This window comes from Eulemur rufifrons, chromosome 2 (assembly GCF_041146395.1).
Source record: "Eulemur rufifrons isolate Redbay chromosome 2, OSU_ERuf_1, whole genome shotgun sequence".
Classification (NCBI taxonomy): domain Eukaryota; kingdom Metazoa; phylum Chordata; class Mammalia; order Primates; family Lemuridae; genus Eulemur; species Eulemur rufifrons.
This window is the reverse complement of record NC_090984.1, coordinates 94,940,904-94,960,294: the sequence shown is the minus strand read 5'-3', so window position 1 is coordinate 94,960,294 and position 19,391 is coordinate 94,940,904. Positions and strand designations below refer to the sequence as shown.

The 19,391-nt window shown below is 36.4% G+C and overlaps 1 protein-coding gene across 12 annotated transcripts in view; it reads right to left on the bottom strand.

The window, feature by feature from the left end:
• Positions 1-19,391, bottom strand: part of GPHN (gephyrin) — a 540,339-nt gene that overhangs the window by 49,786 nt on the left and 471,162 nt on the right. For all 12 annotated transcript variants that reach the window (XM_069487828.1, XM_069487899.1, XM_069487867.1 and 9 more), the window contains 3 exons: positions 17,501-17,620; positions 15,897-15,955; positions 14,656-14,809 (listed from right to left, as the gene is read on the bottom strand). In XM_069487828.1, coding sequence (XP_069343929.1) covers positions 14,656-14,809; positions 15,897-15,955; positions 17,501-17,620 — 333 coding nt within the window. The remainder of the gene's footprint in view (positions 1-14,655; positions 14,810-15,896; positions 15,956-17,500; positions 17,621-19,391) is intronic.

The following is a 19,391-nucleotide window of genomic DNA, read 5'->3' as shown; positions in this document are numbered from 1 at the left end:
CCAGAGGAATCTACCTATCAAATTTTACTAACTAGCCTTAGTTTCTCTGTCTACTGATTTCTCTCCTTAGTTTCTCATATAGTTGTCTTTCCACAAGTTTCTGTAATTGTAGACTTAAGGTTCTTTTCCTTTGTCTCATCACTTCTCTAAGAATTTGTTGTTCTTTGTTGAAGACGCTACATAAGCCAAACGTCTAGGTCACCTCTTTGAGAGTTGCTCATTTTTCTTTGGGTATCTCCCATGTATACATGAGGTATACACGTTAATAAACTTATGTTTTTTTCTTGTTAATCTGTCTTTCGTTATAGGGGTCCCAGGTGTAAGAACTCATAAGGATGAGGAAAAATTATTTTTTTCTCCCCTACACTGTCAAGGTGATGCTTTCCTTTGCTCAGAAACTTAAAATATCCAGCTTTGTATGATCAACAGGTTTCCCTGGTGGTCTTTGTATTAGGACTTTGATAATTATGGAGGTCCCACCAAGACTTCCAGAAGCCTTATCACCAGTTATATTATTGGTTATATTGCAATTTACTGAGGTTTCCTGAAGCTCTTTGCTCAGAGGATTCTTGGTCTATGATGATAAGTCCAACAATTATTCTGAAGTTGAATCCTTTTCTGCTGGTCTCCCAAAGATAGCTGATATTTATTTTGTTTGTCATTAATATAAGGTTCCCAGGACTTTTTTGTTATCTGATCAGATTTGTATTAATTTTTGTTTTCCTTGATGAAGGTCTGGTAAAGCATTTATTTGATATTAACCATCCTACCTGCCAATCGGCTACATTGCTGTGTGCATATGGGAACTTTTCTTAGTTTTGTCTATGTTTGAGAAATTGGCTTTGGGAGAGATCTGTCTACCCATTCTGGCCTGTTGATTTTTAGGGTTAGCTGTTAGGGGTTCAACCTTAGTGTTGAGGACTTTAGATACAATGTATAAGTGATATTTTCCCTTTTGATTGACCTTTAGCTAATGAATTCATGGATTCATTTAATAATAAACTGTGCTACCTCCTGCTATAACTCTGGTTTCTGTTTTCTCTTTCATGAATTTATCTCTCCAAAAAGCATAATTTCATCAAGGACAACTTGGAATTGCAGTGGCCACTTTGGGGTACTTTTGACATGACTACAATTATTCACTTGAAAGCACTTTTAGAACAAAAGGGGAATATCATTCAATGATTAGCATTTTTGTTGTTATACAAAGTTTCAAAATGAAATTTGAATAGAACATTTTTAAAAAAAAGTAAAAGTTCATTTGTTAAACCCTCAGGAGGAGATTCTCTGTCTTGTTTGTCTAAAGAGAAATCACTTAGCTTATTGTAAGAGACCTCTGTCTTCATTTCCGTTCTTCAGAGATTTAATAGTGGTCTTGATGGAATTGTTAAGGGCCTAAGACTCTATTTGAACTGGTTGCAATGACCCTCTCTTTTTCATGTATTGAAATGGGTTTGCTGGCATCTAAGGCTTTCCCCCTCTTTGCAAAGCAAAGATGATTGACTTTTTAGTGGTCAGTAACTATTTCCATTTTAGATGCAACCGGCTCCCTTATATATCCTTACTTTTCTTTCTCCCTCTACTAGAAAATTGTTCAAAACTTAATTCTGGTCATTATGGACAGACCTTAAAACACCCAGATAATTCAGATAAACAGATCTAACACAAAAAAGAGGAAGAAAAATCACATTATAAGCTCCATGGAGCATGCTCCTGTTCCAAATAGCTTTTAATTAAACTCTGGGGAAAAAAAGGTTTAATTGAAAATTAATCTAATGGCCTTGGTTACTAGGTTATAAGAAGTGAAGAGGAACATTCAGAGCTTTTAAATGTAATTTAAGGAGTCCTTAAGAATTTCCTTTATAAATACAGAGGTCTACAAATTGTATTAGAAAAAATTCATATTTCTATTAAGATGATTCTTTGGACAAATTAGACTAATTTGTTTATTTTCACTTTTTAAACCAAACTGTCCTGTGTTTTCTTCCTAACTGTACCACCATGTAAGAAAGTTATATTAGAACAGTATTCTAGTTCTGCAAGTCTTGGGCTTATTTTCCATACAAAAATCCTATTTTGTGCCTGTAGCCCTGCTACTCAGGAAGCTGAGGCAGGAGGATCATTTAGCTTGAGCCCAAGGAGTTTGAGGCTCCAGTCAGCTATGATTGTGCCACTGTACTCCAGTCTAGGTGACAGAGCAAGACCTGTCTATTAATGAAAAAAAATCCTATTGTGAATCTCCTTAAATTTCCTTTACTGGTTTTGCTAGAAAATTTCAAAATTCATGTTCATCTAAACTGAATGATGATATGGAATGTCTCTGTGAAAAGAGATGAATTCTTACAATGCTTCTAAAATCATAAGATTTCATATGAACTTAAGTTTTAAATTCCAGATCCTTAGTTAATGCTAAGACTTTAAACTAATATTAATTTGAGCAATTGATAAATAATCTTGAATATGTGGCCAGTATAATGCTTAATATACTGGTGCTCTTATTAAATGTATTATAAAGTAAACATCATTAACAGGTTAAAAAGGATATATGAAATTAGAGGAATGCTTGTGCAAGGTAATGACTGTGTTTTGTTTATTAGGAAAAAATAATATTTTTCTTAAAGTAAAAATTGTGTGATTGTATCAGAATATGAAGGAAGATAAAAAATAAATTTTGAGGATATTATACAATAAGTATGTAAGTTCTAAAGAGAAATGAATTTTATTTGCTTGGGAATAAGAACTACATATAGTGAAGAGTAACATGTATGCTACGGTCTGAATGTTTGTGTCTCCCCAACCCCTATTCATATGCTGAAATCCTAACACCTAAGATGATGGTATCAGGAGGTGGGGCTTTCAGAAAATGATTAGGTTATGAGGGTGAAGCCCGTATGAATGAGATTAGTGTCCTTATAAAATAGGCTGAAGGGAACTCGCCTGTCCCTCCTTCATGTGAGGGACAGTAAGAAAAAGCCTTGATTTTGTACTGCTCAGCCTCCAGAATTGTGAGAAATAAATTTCTGTTGTTTACAAACTACGCAGTTTATGGTATTTTATTATAGCAGCCAAAATGGACTAAGACCATGTGTTGCAATTATTAACAAAGTTGGTTACATGATATGGGTTTATTCATAAAGAAAAAAAGTATATACACCTTGCCAATTGTTACTGGAATTTGGGTTTTCTTTTTGTTAAAAACTGCCAAGTTATTTTGTGCCCAGATAACAAAGGTTCATTTTTACAGCCAAAATATTCTGTTAACTCTCTAGGTTTATGGTCTGTTCTTAAACTATTTTAAATAAAAGTTTCTAATAATCACGGTTACTGCTGATTTAAAATAATATTGCCTACAAATATTGTCTTAAGTTATGACTTATTTTAATATCTTGTCTCCTCTGACACGTCTTCTTGATTTTTGCCTTTCTCAAATTCACAATAATAAAACTGTTAAGATGTCTTACATACCTCAGCTATAATTGGCTAACAGGTAATACAAAGATTTGCTTCTTTCTCCTTTTAAAGGAAGAATACTAAAATATTTGACATATTTTCATGTCTAGATTTCAAGTCTAGAATCATGGCTTTGAGATACCATGCAAACTTTGATAATAATCTTGTCTTAGTGTTTGTCTGTATGGCAGGAGCCAAATATGTAATCTTTAGAGCCTTAAGTGTTGCTGTGCATCTGCAGTTTAGCTATATAATTCAACAAATTAGCATGCAATAAAGAAAATATGAAGGCATGATGTTGTAGAGATCAATACAACAACTATAGAAAAACCTAATACCCAATCATGGTCCATCAAAAAGTACAAATCTAGACTGACCACATCTCCAGAAGATAATGGTCTAAAAATTTAGGCCGAAATTAGACCGGAAGTAGGAGGGACTGAGAAATGACACTGAAATTACAACTTGTAAAACTGTCCTATGACTTGCAAAACAGATAAACTGCCAATCCATGACATGGAACACAAACTATCTTAGCTCAAGTTGTTTTAAAGTTAGCTCATTCAAATCATATGTTCTAAGATAAGAGCATGGACAATTTGATTTAATAGTAATTCCACACAGACTCATATGTTCCAAAGATAAAGACTACTGACTGTTCTAGCAACTTGCCTAGATTACAAATTCTGACCAAGCCCTACCCATACATCCCATAGCCCTAAAATCACCCTGTGACTGACTGACTCTAGCACAACCAGTCCAATACGTTCTATCTGTAACTTACCCTTTAGAGATGTTACTGAGGCTCTGTCAAGGTGGTGCCCTCTTTCTGCAAATTTAATACCCGTTTAAAAAAACTGATCAACAGGTTTCTCTGGTGGTCTTTGCATGGAGGTTTTGATATGTCTGTAGCTCAATACCACATATCTATCGGGATTATCTTTCTCAAACACCAATTTTATGCCTTTTCCTTTTCACTTTTACTCAGTACTGTCTCCCAGTTTGCCGATCCATGGCCATGTTTTGTATTATTTAAATACTGTACCAAAGGCTCATCTCCTTTGAGAAAAATTCCATTAAAAATTCTATCCCATGCACCTTTATTTTTCTAGTACTTTGTATCCACCAAATACTATTAAACTATTACTTTTTTCTCTAATTTTTAATATATGCATATTTCTTTTAAAAACTTTTTATTTTAAAATAATTATAGACTTACAGAAAGTTGTAAAAATCATACATAGAGGTTCTCCGTGCCCTTTACTCAGTTTCTTCCAGTGGTAACATTTTATGTAACTATAATATAATATCAAAACCAGAAACTGACATTGGTAGAATGTATGCATATAATTCTTTGTCATTTTACCACATGTGTAGATTTGTGTAATTTCTATTTCAATCAAGATACCAACTATTTAGCTGCCACAAAGATAGTCCTCATGTTAACCCTTTATAGCCATGATCCCCCTTCCCTATCCTCATCTCTACCTCCTGAGAACCACTAATATAATTTTATCATTTGGGAATGTTATAAAAATGAAATCAAACTGTATGTGATCTTTTGAGATTGGCCTTTTTTCACTCAGCATAATGCCCTTGAGGTCCATCTAGGTGATTGCATGTAGAAATAGTTTGTGCCTTTTTATTGCTGTTTCAAGTTTTAGTCTATTACAAATAAAGTAGACCATTTATATTTAATGTAATTATTGATAATTTAGGGCTTATGCCTGTTATTTTTCATTTGCTGTTTGTTCCCTCTTTTTTTGTTTCTGTTTTCTTTTTCTTGCCTTCTTGTGGATTACTTGAACATTTTTTTAGAATTCCATTTTGATTTATCTCTAGTGTTTTTGAATGTATCTTTTTAATAGATTTTTTTAGTGGTTGCTCTAGATATTATATTACAATACACAATTTATCAACTAGATTATGAGCTTCTACAGTCTAAGTTTTTTCTACTATTTTAAAATTTCCTATATTACTTGTGCTATACAGATGATAGATAATCTCTAATGTTTATAAAATATTAAGCCCAGGGTCCAGCTCCTAGGCTTAAAAATAAAGCAGGGGAATCTCTTCTCAACTGTCTTTAAGGGAAAATAGTGGGGAACAGACAAGGAGTTTTAAAAGGCAAGATTTTGGGCTACACCTGGAGCTGGCAGTTTGTTGCCTCATGCTAGCATCTTGACACCTAATATACCTTGATTCCTTGGTCTGTAAACCCAGTCGTCAGCACATATGTTTATTTCTATAGTACATTATAGAATATTTATTACTGTCATTATGAAGAGGCATAATGACATCTGCCAGATACATACCTCAGAGGGGTGTAGTAAAGATTAATGACATAATATTAATTAGGTACTGTTAAATCCCTAGAAGAGAGGCACTACATAAATACATGCTGTTATTATTTACAAGTGACTAAAATATCCTTTTATGACCATCCTCAAATACCCTTATAATAAAGAAAATAAGAAATCAAAGCATGGATTAATTGAAACTATTCTCTCTTACTATGAGGTAAATTAAATAAAATTTAATATAAAACATTAATTCAATATAAAATTTAAATTCCATACCTGAGATTATTGTCATGAATAGAAATTTACACAATTACTTTAAAGATTAAATAAAATGCCAGCTTTTCAGTTTTGGAATATATAGAATCTATCTATTAATATAGATAGATATAGATATAATATATAGTTGATAAACTAGACATATACATATATATATAGATATGTAGATGATGGATAGCCAGATAGATAAATATAGACTTATGGAATAGCTGCCACAAATGTGCTATATTTACAGCTCTAAATTAGGGCTGTTAATAATTAGTAGAAACCTATTCTGCTGTACCACTGGTTGTTTACTCACCAGAAAACATACTATACACTGTGGTGGCCTCAAAGTGGGAAAAGAGCACACTCTAGTTAGAGCACCTATCAGTTCTTTGAGCATTGGGAAGAAAAAAATGGAGAGTTAAGAGTGGGTTTGAAAGATGGAGGGAGAATGGGAATGAAAAAACAACACAACTTGAAGTAGTAGAATGAGGATAGGGGTGGGAATAAGTAGTTGGATTAAAAAAGATCTAAGAAGCCTGACCAGAGAGACTCCTCCCTCCACCCACCCCCATCAATTCTCCTTTTAAAAAACATAGAAACAGGGCAACTAGACTCTTTTGATGCTTTTTTTTTTTTTTTTGAGACAGAGTCTCACTCTGTTGCCCAGGCTAGAGTGAGTGCCGTGGCGTCAGTCTAGCTCACAGCAACCTCAAACTCCTGGGCTCAAGCGATCCTCCTGTCTCAGCCTCCCGAGTAGCTGGGACTACAGGCATGCACCACCATGCCCGGCTAATTTTTTCTGTATGTATTTTTAGCTGTCCATATAATTTCTTTCTATTTTTAGTAGAGATGGGGTCTCGCTCTTGCTCAGGCTGGTCTCGAACTCCTGAGCTCAAACGATCCGCCCACCTCGGCCTCCCAGAGAGCTAGGATTACAGGCGTGAGCCACCGCGCCCGGCCTTGATGCTTTTTTTTTAAAAAAACTACAATGTGTTGTTCTTCAATGAGTATGAAGATGCACATAAAGGAAGGTCAAATACACATGTCTACTTAATAGAATACTAGGCAGCTAATAAAACAGTGTTTAAAAAGACATAAACGTATAACAATAGGTGAAAAAATGGAAAGAAATCAAGTGTTATTATGTTTGGGTTAAGCATGGTGAGATTATGTATGACTTTTCTCCTTTTCTCTATTTTCAAAATATTTAATGATAACAAAAAGTAATTTTAAAAAGAAATACATATGATGACAGTACAAGGCAGTATATGATAAATGCAGCATGACTGATCCAAATAAAGCTTAGTATAGGTATTTAAAAGAAGGAGAGAACAAATGTGGTCAGTGTGTTAATAGAGGGCCTCATGTAGGAAGAAATGTCTAAACTGGATTTGAAAGACTGATAGGATTTTAAATTGACTGGATTTTAATGAAAAGAGATGAGCATAGATACAAAATCTGGGTAAATGGCATATGATAATGGCCTGAGATGTATTAAATGTCAACAAATTTGTTGAATGACTGAATTAATAAAGGAGGATAAGAACTAAAAGTGGGCCATCATTCTTGGTCTACTGATACAAAGATTAAAAAACAATAACGCTCAGTATTGGTGAGGGTATGGAAAAATAGTACTTCTCAATATTTAAGGGAGGGTAACTCAGTATAATATTTCTGGAGGCAATACATAATCTTTTTTTTTTTTTTTTTAAGAGATAAGGTTTTGCTCTGTTGCCCAGGCTGGAGTGCAGTGGCATGATTACAGCTCACTGCATCTTCGAACTACTAGGCTTAAGCGATCCTCCTGCCTTGGCCTCCCAGAGTGCTGGGATTATAGCTGTGAGACACCACCACACTTGGCTGCAATACACAATCTTAAAATAAGTAAGGCATACCCTTTGACCTAGCAATTCTTTGAATTTAATAAAATAATGAAACATGCAAATAACTATGAATATTCATCACATCACTGTCTATTTTAATGATAAAAAAATTAAATGTCTAACAATAGAGAACTGAAAAATTAAGTATGAGAAACCATACAATATAATTGTTATGCAGCTATCAAAGATGGATTACAGATATATATTACTGACACTGAAAGATATTTGTGATATGCTATAAAAAAAGCAGATAATAAAATAGTATTTATTTTTTATAAATAAATATTTATATGAGGATAGAAATAATTCTGGATGACTGTATAGCAAAATGTTAGCAGTGATTTCTATTTTTTTGCATTCCATTAGAATATAGGCTTTATGGAGATAGGGATTGTTGTCTTATTTGTTTACTATTGTATTCCCAGCAACTAAAATGATAGTTGGCACATAGAAGGAACTCAAAATATACTAAGTAAATGAATGAACGCTTACTTGTATTTTCTAGTTTTCCTATACATTAACTGTTACTGTAATCTAATGTCTTCATATTAAAACTGGATAGATTAGTATATACGCCCCAAAATTGAACACTATTCAGCTATAAAAAAGAATGAAATCACGTCCTTTGCAGCAACATGGTCAGAACTGGGGGCCATTATTTTAAGTGAAACAACTCAGGCACAGAAAGACAAATACTGCATTTTCTAACTTATATGTGAGAGCTAAATAATGTATACACATGGAAGCAGAGTGTGGAACTGTGCATAATGGAGACTTGGAGAGGTGGAGAAGGGTGAGAGAGGGGTTGATGATGGGAGGTTGTTTGGTAGGTTTGAGGTGTGTTCCTCCAGTGATGGATGCCCTGAAGACCCTGACCTTACCACAATGCAATATATCAATGAGGCAAAAATTGCATTTGTACCCCATGAATATATATATATAAAAAATTAATAAAACAATATAGTATTAATTATCACTGACAATAAAAAAGAAGAAAGAAAAAACTCGGCCTGAGGGCAGAGTGCAACCCAGGGTTAAACTCTCAAAATGGCATCGGTTGTGGGCCTGTGACCTGAAAAGATGGGCCCCACTCAGGCAAATAGTGTGGGCAAGAAGGTGTGGGGAGTGCAGTCCACTTGTGTCTCACTTTCACAGGGGCCAGTTGCAGGGTGGTGGGTATTGTTTTAGGTATGCCTACGAGAGCCTGGTTTCCCTGTCCCTTCCTTGGCCAGGTAGTGGCTGCAACTGTGTCAGCCTGAACTTGGCCTAAGGATGGGGTATAGCCCAGCATTAAACTCTCAAAATGGCACCTTGGGCCCATGACCAGAAAGTGTAGAGCCCTTTACAGGCAAGCAGCCTGGGCAAGAAGCGTGGGGAGTGCGATCCGCTCACATCTCAGTCTCTGCAGCAGCCTGCATCAGGGTGGTGGGGAACTTCCCAGGGTTATATGGGATCCCACAGTCTCCCCTCATCCTCCTCAGAGCAGTACAGCAGTACCAGCCATCTCTGTAGATCCCCAGTATGTAGGCTCTCACAATGGCACCCAGCTAGAGGTGTCTGGAATGCCTGTGGGATGCTGTGTAGGTTCCCTTTCTGGAGCAACATCTCTGTGCAATCTCTAGGCAGCTCCCTATGTTAGGCTCAAGGCTTGTGTGAGTTGTGGGGTTCTCCCATAGCAATATTGTCTTGAACTCCTGAGCTCAAACGATCCTTCCATAGCAATATTGTGAAAGTCAGTTTCAGAGTATGAATCCTTGGGAATTTTTCTCTTACTGTTTCCCCAAATCCAGGAGCTTCTCCTGGCTCTCATCCAGTCTTTGGCTGGGCAAGCTGCCTTGAGCCCTCTCCTTACTTACTTTTGGTGCTTCCCATCACTTCCCCGGTGAATCCTAGCATTCTCTCCTAGATGATATTGTTAAAAATGTGAGTATCTACTTACTATTCTGGTTCTTCTTCGTGGAGGCACATAATACCTGTATCTAGTCAGCTATCTTGTTCCTAGCTCTCCTTTTCTATCTTCTAATGTAATATGAATATATCCTAATGGCAAAACCTAATTGTTGTACTCCATAGCTGATCAGAGTCTGGGAAATCCAGCTTTCAGGCCTCCAGCCTTATCGGTATAGGGGAGAGCATAAGGGCTAATGTGAAGTTTCAACAGATAGTATCTGGCATATACCTCCTCTGATACTCTTTTTTTTTTTTTTTTTTTTTTTTGAGACAGAGTCTCGCTTTGTTGCCCGGGCTAGAGTGAGTGCCGTGGCATCAGCCTAGCTCACAGCAACCTCAAACTCCTGGGCTTAAGCGATCCTACCGCCTCAGCCTCCCGAGTAGCTGGGACTACAGGCATGCGCCACCATGCCCGGCTAATTTTTTCTATATATATTTTAGTTGGCCATATAATTTCTTTCTATTTTTAGTAGAGACGGGGTCTCGCTCTTGCTCAGGCTGGTCTTGAACTCCTGACCTTGAGCGATCCACCCACCTCGGCCTCCCAGAGTGCTAGGATTACAGGCGTGAGCCACCGCGCCCGGCCTCTCCTCTGATACTCTTTATCATTTTACTTTTTTAAAATATCATTTATCACTGTTTGTTTGCTACCTCCCCATTAGAATATAAATTCTGTAAGAGCAGGGAATTTGTCTGTCTTGCTTGCTGCTATATTCCCAATATCAGAATAGTGCCTGGCATCAGTAGCATACTTAGAGAGAAGGGGTGGTAGGAGTGGTTTGCCCCAGCAGAGAGGAGTATTTTATCCACTGACATTGTTTAGAATTGTCAGTACATGGTGATAATAAAAAGCAGACTGACTTTTAGTCATTTTTGTTATTATTTTCTAATTTTCTACAGATAATGTATCCTCTTGGCCTTAGGTTAACTTTCCAGCTCTGTTCTGGAAATTTGAAAAAGATGAAATGTGAACTTGTTACTAAGCAACATTTCTTATGATAAAAATTATCTCTGATCGGCAACTTATATAGACTGGGAGGGACAATAAATGACCTATAAATATCTAATGGGGAGCCACAACTTTAGGCTTCCTTGAGTATGTTGGCAATTATAACTAAGTGTTTACTTTGTGGGGACTTTGAAAGCTGCCTAAGATTGTTATAAGAAATATTAATTCCTTTGTAGGATATAGGGTTTCTAAGTCAGGGTGGCTCCCCCACTCTCCTAGTATAAGTCTTATTCCCTTGCACCCGAGGTGTCACTTGAAGAAATGGAACAGCTTGTGGATGGCTGTGTGGACTACTAAGAGGACTAGATCCACTAAAGAAGAAAACTTGATGCTATCCTGCTAGATGCTGAGTTTTCTGTTCAATATCTTTGTAAGTAAACTGGTCCAAGGTATGGTGTGTTCACATCTTTTGAGTCTGAATATTTAATTAAGACAACCCTTTGGTGGGCCTTCTAGCATGTAATAGGTGCTCAATATTTATTTATTGAACAAATGCATGAAGTTGGGAAATGTGTGCCCACAATCACATAATCACTTTATGGTATTATCTAAATTTTAATATGCATATTTTTTTTTGAGATCAACAAATGTTGATTTCAATACAGCTATTCTGTATTAGTTAAAGTCGATAACTCTACGTCCTCAATTTTGAAATAATTCTACCATCCTTAAAAAGCTCAAACAAATACTGAGCAGGTTTTAAATAGTATACATATATGACCTTCTTTGGGTTGCCTAAGGCAATTGTCCTGCTTACCAATATATCACATTGGATTCAAGAAGTAGAATATGTGAAATCATACGTACCAAGGGGAAATCAGAACCAATACTTAAGGGAAGCTTGTACTATGACTGGCTAAATTTTGGCTTTGCCATATTAATAGATAAAGTGCAATTTCTTTTTTTTTTTTTTTTGTTGAGACAGAGTCTCACTTTGTTGCCCAGGCTAGAGTGAGTGCCGTGGCGTCAGCTTAGCTCACAGCAACCTCAAACTCCTGGGCTCAAGCGATCCTACTGCCTCAGCCTCCCGAGTAGCTGGGACTACAGGCATGCGCCACTATGCCCGGCTAATTTTTTCTATATAGATTTTTAGGTGTCCATATAATGTCTTTCTATTTTTAGTAGAGACGGGGTCTCGCTCAGGCTGGTCTCGAACTCCTGACCTTGAGCAATCCACCCGCCTCGGCCTCCCAGAGTGCTAGGATTACAGGCGTGAGCCACCGCGCCCGGCCAAAGTGCAATTTCTTTTGACCTCTCTGAAAATAAATGAATTTTTTTTTTTTTTTTTTTGCTATTGTTTTCTGGGTATCTGAGGATCTCAAGCCTTCAGGAGAGATACTATACTTTATTCATCTCTTTTATCACCAGGTTCCTGTTTAGTACCTGGTAGAGAGGTGGCCAATAAACATGTGTTGAACAACACTAAAGTGTATGGTCATAGAGAGCCATAACAATAGGTAATTTTGGATGGGAGAAGGGGAGGAATATCAAGCTATATGGAGCCAGAGATTATAGAATTTAGAAGCATTATTTTCTTGGAAAACCATGGTATAATTTAGTATAGCAGGCCAGAGAGTGCAGGGGAATGAATCATATAGAATTAGTCAAAGCCTGTTCCAGGATAATCAGGTCTACAGGGGCAGGGAACTAAGACTTGCAACTCTTTCTTAGATTCTATGATGTAAGTACCATTTCTATTCTCACCCCATCACCTAACCCTACTACCAGTAAGTAGTTTTAATAGAGTATAAAAAGTAGCTTTAAAAAAATACTACCAATATATTGTGTGGGATAACTGAGAACTCAGTCCAGCCCTACAAAAGCATTAGAAAGAATATAAGCAATATAGCTTAAACAAAGTTTCCTATTAACTAAATACTTATTTATGAGTTAGCTAATCTTTTTCTTTCTTTTCTTTTTTGAGACAGGGTTTTGCTTTGCAGCCCAGGCTGTAGTGCAGTGGCATGATCATAGCTTGCTGCAGCCTCCAACTCCTGGGCTCAAGTGATCCTCCTTCCTCAGCTTCCAGATTAGCTGGGAGTACAGGCGTGGGTCACCACGCCTGGCTAATTTTTCTTATTTTTTGTAGAGACGGGGTCTCATTATGTTGCACAGGCTGGTCTTGAACTACTGGCCTCAAACAATCCTCCTGCCTTGGCCTCCCAGAGTGCTGGGATTATAGGTGTGAGCCACTATGCCCATCTAAGTTTGCTAATTCTATTTAGTTTTTCCAAACTTCATAAACTCACTTGGATGCACAAAGCATACAAGCAAATCAGAAATAAGAATGTTCACTGAATTAACCAGTTTAACAAAAATTTCTTTCTAGTGCTAAATATAGTATCAGTTGGTCCTATATTGGGATATTATTAATAAAATCATTGCCATTTAGATCAAATTGAAAAGAATGTTTGTTTTGGGTCAGTAGTTTTATGGAATGACCAGTACACTTATAATGGGAAGTAAGCAAATCTGGAATGTTGATTTAGCTCTCCATTAGCAAAACAAAACATTCTATTCTTTTCTTTTGCTCGAGTCAAAAGAACTATAAGGGTCATAGAGAGATTCCTGAAAATTTTCATTTCCAAGACTTCAAAAAATTGAAAATAATAGGCCAGGCACGGTGGCTCACCCCTGTAATCCTACCACTTGGGAGGCCGAGGTGGGAGGATCGTTTGAACTCAGGAGTTCGAGACCAGCCTGAGCAAGAGCAAGACCCCCATCTCTACTAAAAATAGAAAGAAATTAGCTGGACAACTAAAAATGTATAGAAAAAATTAGCCGGGCATGGTGGTGCATGCCTGTAGTCCCAGCTACTTGGGAGGCTGAGGCAGTAGGATTGGTAGAGCCCAGGAGTTTGAGGTTGCTGTGAGCTAGGCTGATGCCATGGCACTCTAGCCTGGGCAACAGAGTGAGACTCTGTCTCAAAATAAATAAATAAATAAATAAATAAATTAAAAATAATGTTAACGAAGGGCTTATTTTTAGAACACAGTTAGAAATTTAAAAAAAAAGTCCAGTCAAGCTTTTCTTTAGTAGTAAGATCAAAGGAATTATTTTTAAAAATCTCAATAGTTTCTGCTTCTGCAATAAGGCTTTGGGTTTACAGCAGATTCACTTTTCAATATTCCCAGTTTGATTTTAGAGCCTCTGATTAAAGTTTTGCACAACCTAAGCAAAACACAAAACAGGAAGTTTTTCAAGAGTTCTCAGAAAGAGATTGACTACATTCCTCTTTCTAAATCAGGCCCAAAATGACATTTTGACCCATTCTGAATAGCATGCCACTAGAGATGCTATATTTAGAGAAATGAAAAATAACCCTGATTATCAAACTCCTCCTGGTGATTAAACATCGCACGGAACTTTTCACAAGAAGAAGGGCTAGGCATGGTATCGTGATCCATTAATTTATTTCCCACACAGAAATGGCCCATCATTTCAGCAGAAGAATGGGCACAATTCCTTGTCCTAGAGTAAGAACTGAGTTTGCACAGTTTAATATCTATAGCCAGGAACTAACATTCTTTGTTTATGTGCACTGAGTGTGCGGAAAGGCCATTGGTTGTAATATGTTATTCTAATAAATGGAAGGGAACATTTTTTAATTTCTTTTTCTTCCTTCTTCTCATCTTCTGAACTTGAACTATCAAGTTCTTACTTTCCTATTACAAGAACATGGACCCAGTGGTAAGACTGATAATCCCCAATGTTTTTTTTACAACATAGAGCAAATGTCAGAAATACCTTTATCTTAAGACCCCCAGCCTCCCCACCACTTTTTTTTTTTTTTTACCTCATTCCCTGTTGACATGACTGCAACCACTGGAAACTTATTAACTTCAACCTCTGTGACACCTACAGTTGCCAGAAGACCAATCTCTGAGGGGCCCATGTGGGTTCCTTTGGCCAAAACGCATTCCCCTCTTTTAATGTCATGGCCGATGGGTCTGAAAATCAAAGCAGAACCATAAGCAGTATGAATAAGAATAACATTTTCTCAACTCAGAGGGAAACTGTAGTGTCAAAGAAGGAGAACACTCAAGAGAAAAAAGTCAAGAAATGAGGCACTAATAAAATAATGAAATGAGATTCTCAAAACTCTATGCTTTTTTAATTTTAAAAGTTAAATTGTACAATAGAAGACAAAATAGGATTTATATCTATTACTGCTAAACACGAATATATTACTTCATATTTGAAAATTATTTTACAAATTGCTTTGTACTATATTACAGTTAAAATACCAATTGCAAATTTTGATATAACGCTAGAATTTGTATGAAAATACCTAATGGCATTAATGATAAGAGGTCCATAGCTGGTGAGCTTTGTAGCAAGGAGAATAACGGTAATGAGGTTATAGTCACAGATGTAATTTCCATTTGGACCACTTAGGTTGGTTCTGATCTGATCTGGCAGCGAAGGTATGCTGCCACAGGGATGGAAGAAGTATAGTTTTGTTATAAAGGGATGTTGAGCAAATTAGCATTAATGGAATCAGAGTAAACATATTCCATTGTAAGAAAAATAATATAAGGTACACAAACTATTTGTGGTAGGATAGTAGCCTCATCTTTGTACATAAGGAACAGCATATTATTTCATTATTACTGGTAGTCAGTAGAGGATGTGCTATCCTCTATTAGCTGATAAGCAATTAGCTGATAAACTAATTATATAAATATCTAGTTCTGAGGTTATCTTAGTTAATACCAAACTATGGATTATCTAGGGGTGGGGTTGGGTAATTCCACATTATCTAGGGTTAGAATTAACTGTGGATTATGTAGGCTCATGACTGTACTTCTTTCATATTGCTTTTGACTATTTCACTTGCCTTTGCTATCTTCATTAAAAAATAGGCAAGGGAGATATGTGATATAGAGTTTGGAAAATTCATTTTGCTTCTTGGTAAATCCCTGAAAGCTAATGGTTAATTGACATAGCTGCAGATTTATAATAGCCATGCTCTCCTAAGTCCATGATCATGTAGAAACAAAAGTTGTCCTTAAATTCTATATATTTTGAACTTGCCTGATATCTTGGCCTGGTCGAGCTTGCACCAGAATTCGCACTTCAAGTTCTTCAGTGCCCTATGATAAGAGCAGGTCATGTAATTTCAAACCAAACAATTTAACAGAACTTCTGATCAGTAGAATTTAACTATTCAGATGCTTTATCCTCAGATAGGCCCAGATTATATACACAAATATAGGGAAACAGAAAACCATTTACTAAACCCTTTGAAACACTATGAATTTCTAACACAGGTTTCTGAAAAATTAGGATGTTTGGTGCCAATAGATATTTTCTCCAATTTTCATGCTTTAAAAATGTACCAATTCAAATATTGAATCTTACTTTGTAAGTAGCATTCTTAAGGAATATTCACACGTACACACACACACACACACACACACACACACATATGGCTAGCCCAATAGATAAACTATGCATGAAGGTAATATCTCTATTCTGTTCCCATGAATTATGGGTTTAATACCATGCCAAGGTTCCCAAATACCTGCAGAAATTTCAGTGAAGGAGTTATAGTTTACCTGGTAGTAGATTTCTGTAAATTAATGGTGATCATCAATTTTACATTTATGGGCTTGAATAATATTGTGACATTGGAACTGTGTCTTGTCATCTGGCAGAGTCTGTGGAGGTATGTGTTCTGGATTTCAATGCTCTCCTGGCTTCCCTGAGGCCAATAAATCTACTTGGACAGTTTTAACAGCAGGCAATGTGATCTGTTTGCCAAGAGTTGAATTTTATAAGCCCTACATGTGATTAGCTGATTAAAAAGAAAATCTCCAGATCAAGAAAATTGGCTGTCTCTCAACATGGCCAGATTTCACTACCTACCCGCCCAGGAGAATATATGTTTATTTTTAACCTCAGCTTTTAAAATGTAAAATATCTTAAACTTTTTCACAAAACAAGTAAGACAGCCAGTCACTAAAACCTCAGTTGAATCTCTTCTACTTTTATTAGTGGCTGATACTGTGATTTCAAGAGTTGCCACTAGTTTCAGTGAGATAAAGGCCTGCTTAGACCCCCAAAGATCCCAAAATCTTTTATTTTATAAAATAAATGGAGGGGGAATGTATATAAATTTAATATTTCCAGGCTGTCATTTTGTGGCATGGCCTTTCTTGGAAATACAGAAAACAGAGGTGAAAGGATCATTTTTGTTCAAACACTTGGCTTAGTGTAATATTCAGGAACTTGCCCATGTCTTCTTTGTTAAATTCTTCTCTATTAATTTTTGATTTCATGAACTCCTTCACATTTTATCAGAAGCTAGTCTCAATGACAAATTTCTCAGCTAGAAAGTATGTCACTGTTAATATCTCTGCTCTTCTATCTTGAGTTTCTTTCCTTGTTTGCATGTGAAATTTCTTGGGTCAAATATGGTTCAAATTCTGCTATAATAACAGTTAGATCATAAAAACTCCTCCTATAACAAAAGATTTTCAACCTTAAGTTAATTTCTTATTTACTGGAGACCCACACATTGTAAGATCCCAACATAACCAAAAAACCTGGGTTATTCTCATAAACATTGCAGAAAATGGGTGTGACACGATACTGCTGTGGGAACAATGGTGCGGTAAGACCTGGTGATGACGTACATCATCTGATTCCCTGATAAGTTCAGTGTCTTCCACTTGTACTACTGCATCAGCACCGCAGGGGATTGGAGCACCTGTTGTAACCCGCATGACTTGTCCTGGCATTACTGTCTGAGTTGGCTGGAAATACAGACATGAAAAAGACAGTTGATACACTTTGCTGAGATGTAACATTTTTTAGAAATAAACCATAAAAGAAACTCTTACAGTTTTATTCATTTTGTGTCTATGTGATAAAAGCTACCCACAAACAGGTGTACTCACACCAAAGAGATTTAGGCTGATTTTATATATACTGTAAGGTAATGACTATTAGATGTCTTTCTTGGTAGCCTATTTTCCTTTTCAAGAACTGCCACTTACATTTGCCACTATTGCCTCTCATTTAAATAATGTGCATATTCCCAATATATGTAAAGTGATTTGAAGTCTTTAAGAATGCTAGGCCATATGATAGTATGAATGACAATTATGAAAAACTAGCACCTTTGTAATTTATTCAAGTTCCGATTTTTAGAAATACAGTAGATTTATTAAATAAACCTTTTGGTTAAATAAAGGCAAGCCAGAAATATCTTTTGTTTTGTTTTTTAGAGATAGGGTCTTGCTCTCTTGCCCAGACTAGAATGCAGTGGCATCATCATAGCTCACTGCAACTTCCAACTCCTGGGCTCAACTGATCCTCCTGCCTCAGCCTCCCAAGTAGCTGGGACTACAGGTGAGCACCACCATGTCTGGCTATTTTTTTCTATTTTTGGTAGAGAAGGGGACTCACTCTTGCTCAGGCTGGTCTCGAGCTCCTGACCTCAAGCAATCCTCCTGCCTCAGCTTCCCAGAGTGCTAGGATTACAGGTTTGAGCCACCGTACCTGACCTCAGAAATATCATTTTAATTATTCCTCTTGAAAACCTTTCTAAAACATATTAGCTCACCTATCAGTTAATAATAAGTCTAGAAAATGTAATTAAATAATTTCAAAATGATTATTTTGTTTATTCTCTCCAGATCACATCATCAGTCTCTGACCTCTATGGACTATTTTAACCAGGTTCTTATCACTCTGGCTTCTGGTTAGGTTCAGCCAATGAGAGGAACCAATAAGAGATTACAGGGTAGGAGGGAGAGAAAGGTAGGGTTTTTTATTTCCCCTGCTCTTATACAGTGTCTATAACAATCTGGGTTAAATATTTTTTTGAAAATGAAAAACAAGATTTTTTTTGCCTGAACTTTCATATGGATGGTATAAGAGAGAGTATACGGTATATGCTGCTAACTTCTTGCAGCATAGGAAAAGCATACTTTTGTAAGATTCATCCGGTAGATTTGATCTGGTCTCAGGAGAGTCATTTGTCAGGGACCATGTTTTAGGTCAGAGTTGGGAAAAGGAATGCTTCAAATTCCCCCCCAAAAGAAAATCCTGAGACAACATTAATTCCCCAATTAAAAAAGAAAAGACACCTTTCCAAAGATGTCTGCTTCCTAAGTATAGTCATGTGCTGCATAATGACATCTTTCTTAATGACAGACTGCAAATACAATGGTGGTCCCATAAGATTGTAACACCGTATGTACTTTTTCTGTTTAGATACATTTAAGTGAATACTTACCATTTTGTTAGAACTGTCTACATTATTCAGTCCAGTGACATGCTGAACATGTTTGTAGCCTAGGAGTAATAGGCTGTACCATGTAGCCTAAGTGTGTAGTAGGCTATACCCTCTAGGTTTGTATAACTACACTCTATGATGTTCACACAATGACAAAATCACCTAAAGACACATTTCTCAGAATGTATAACCATTGTTAAGTGACACACGACTGTATATATAACCTTAAGTCGCTACAACATAAATATACTTACCATTACTGAACTGTTTGCTTAAAAATGGCT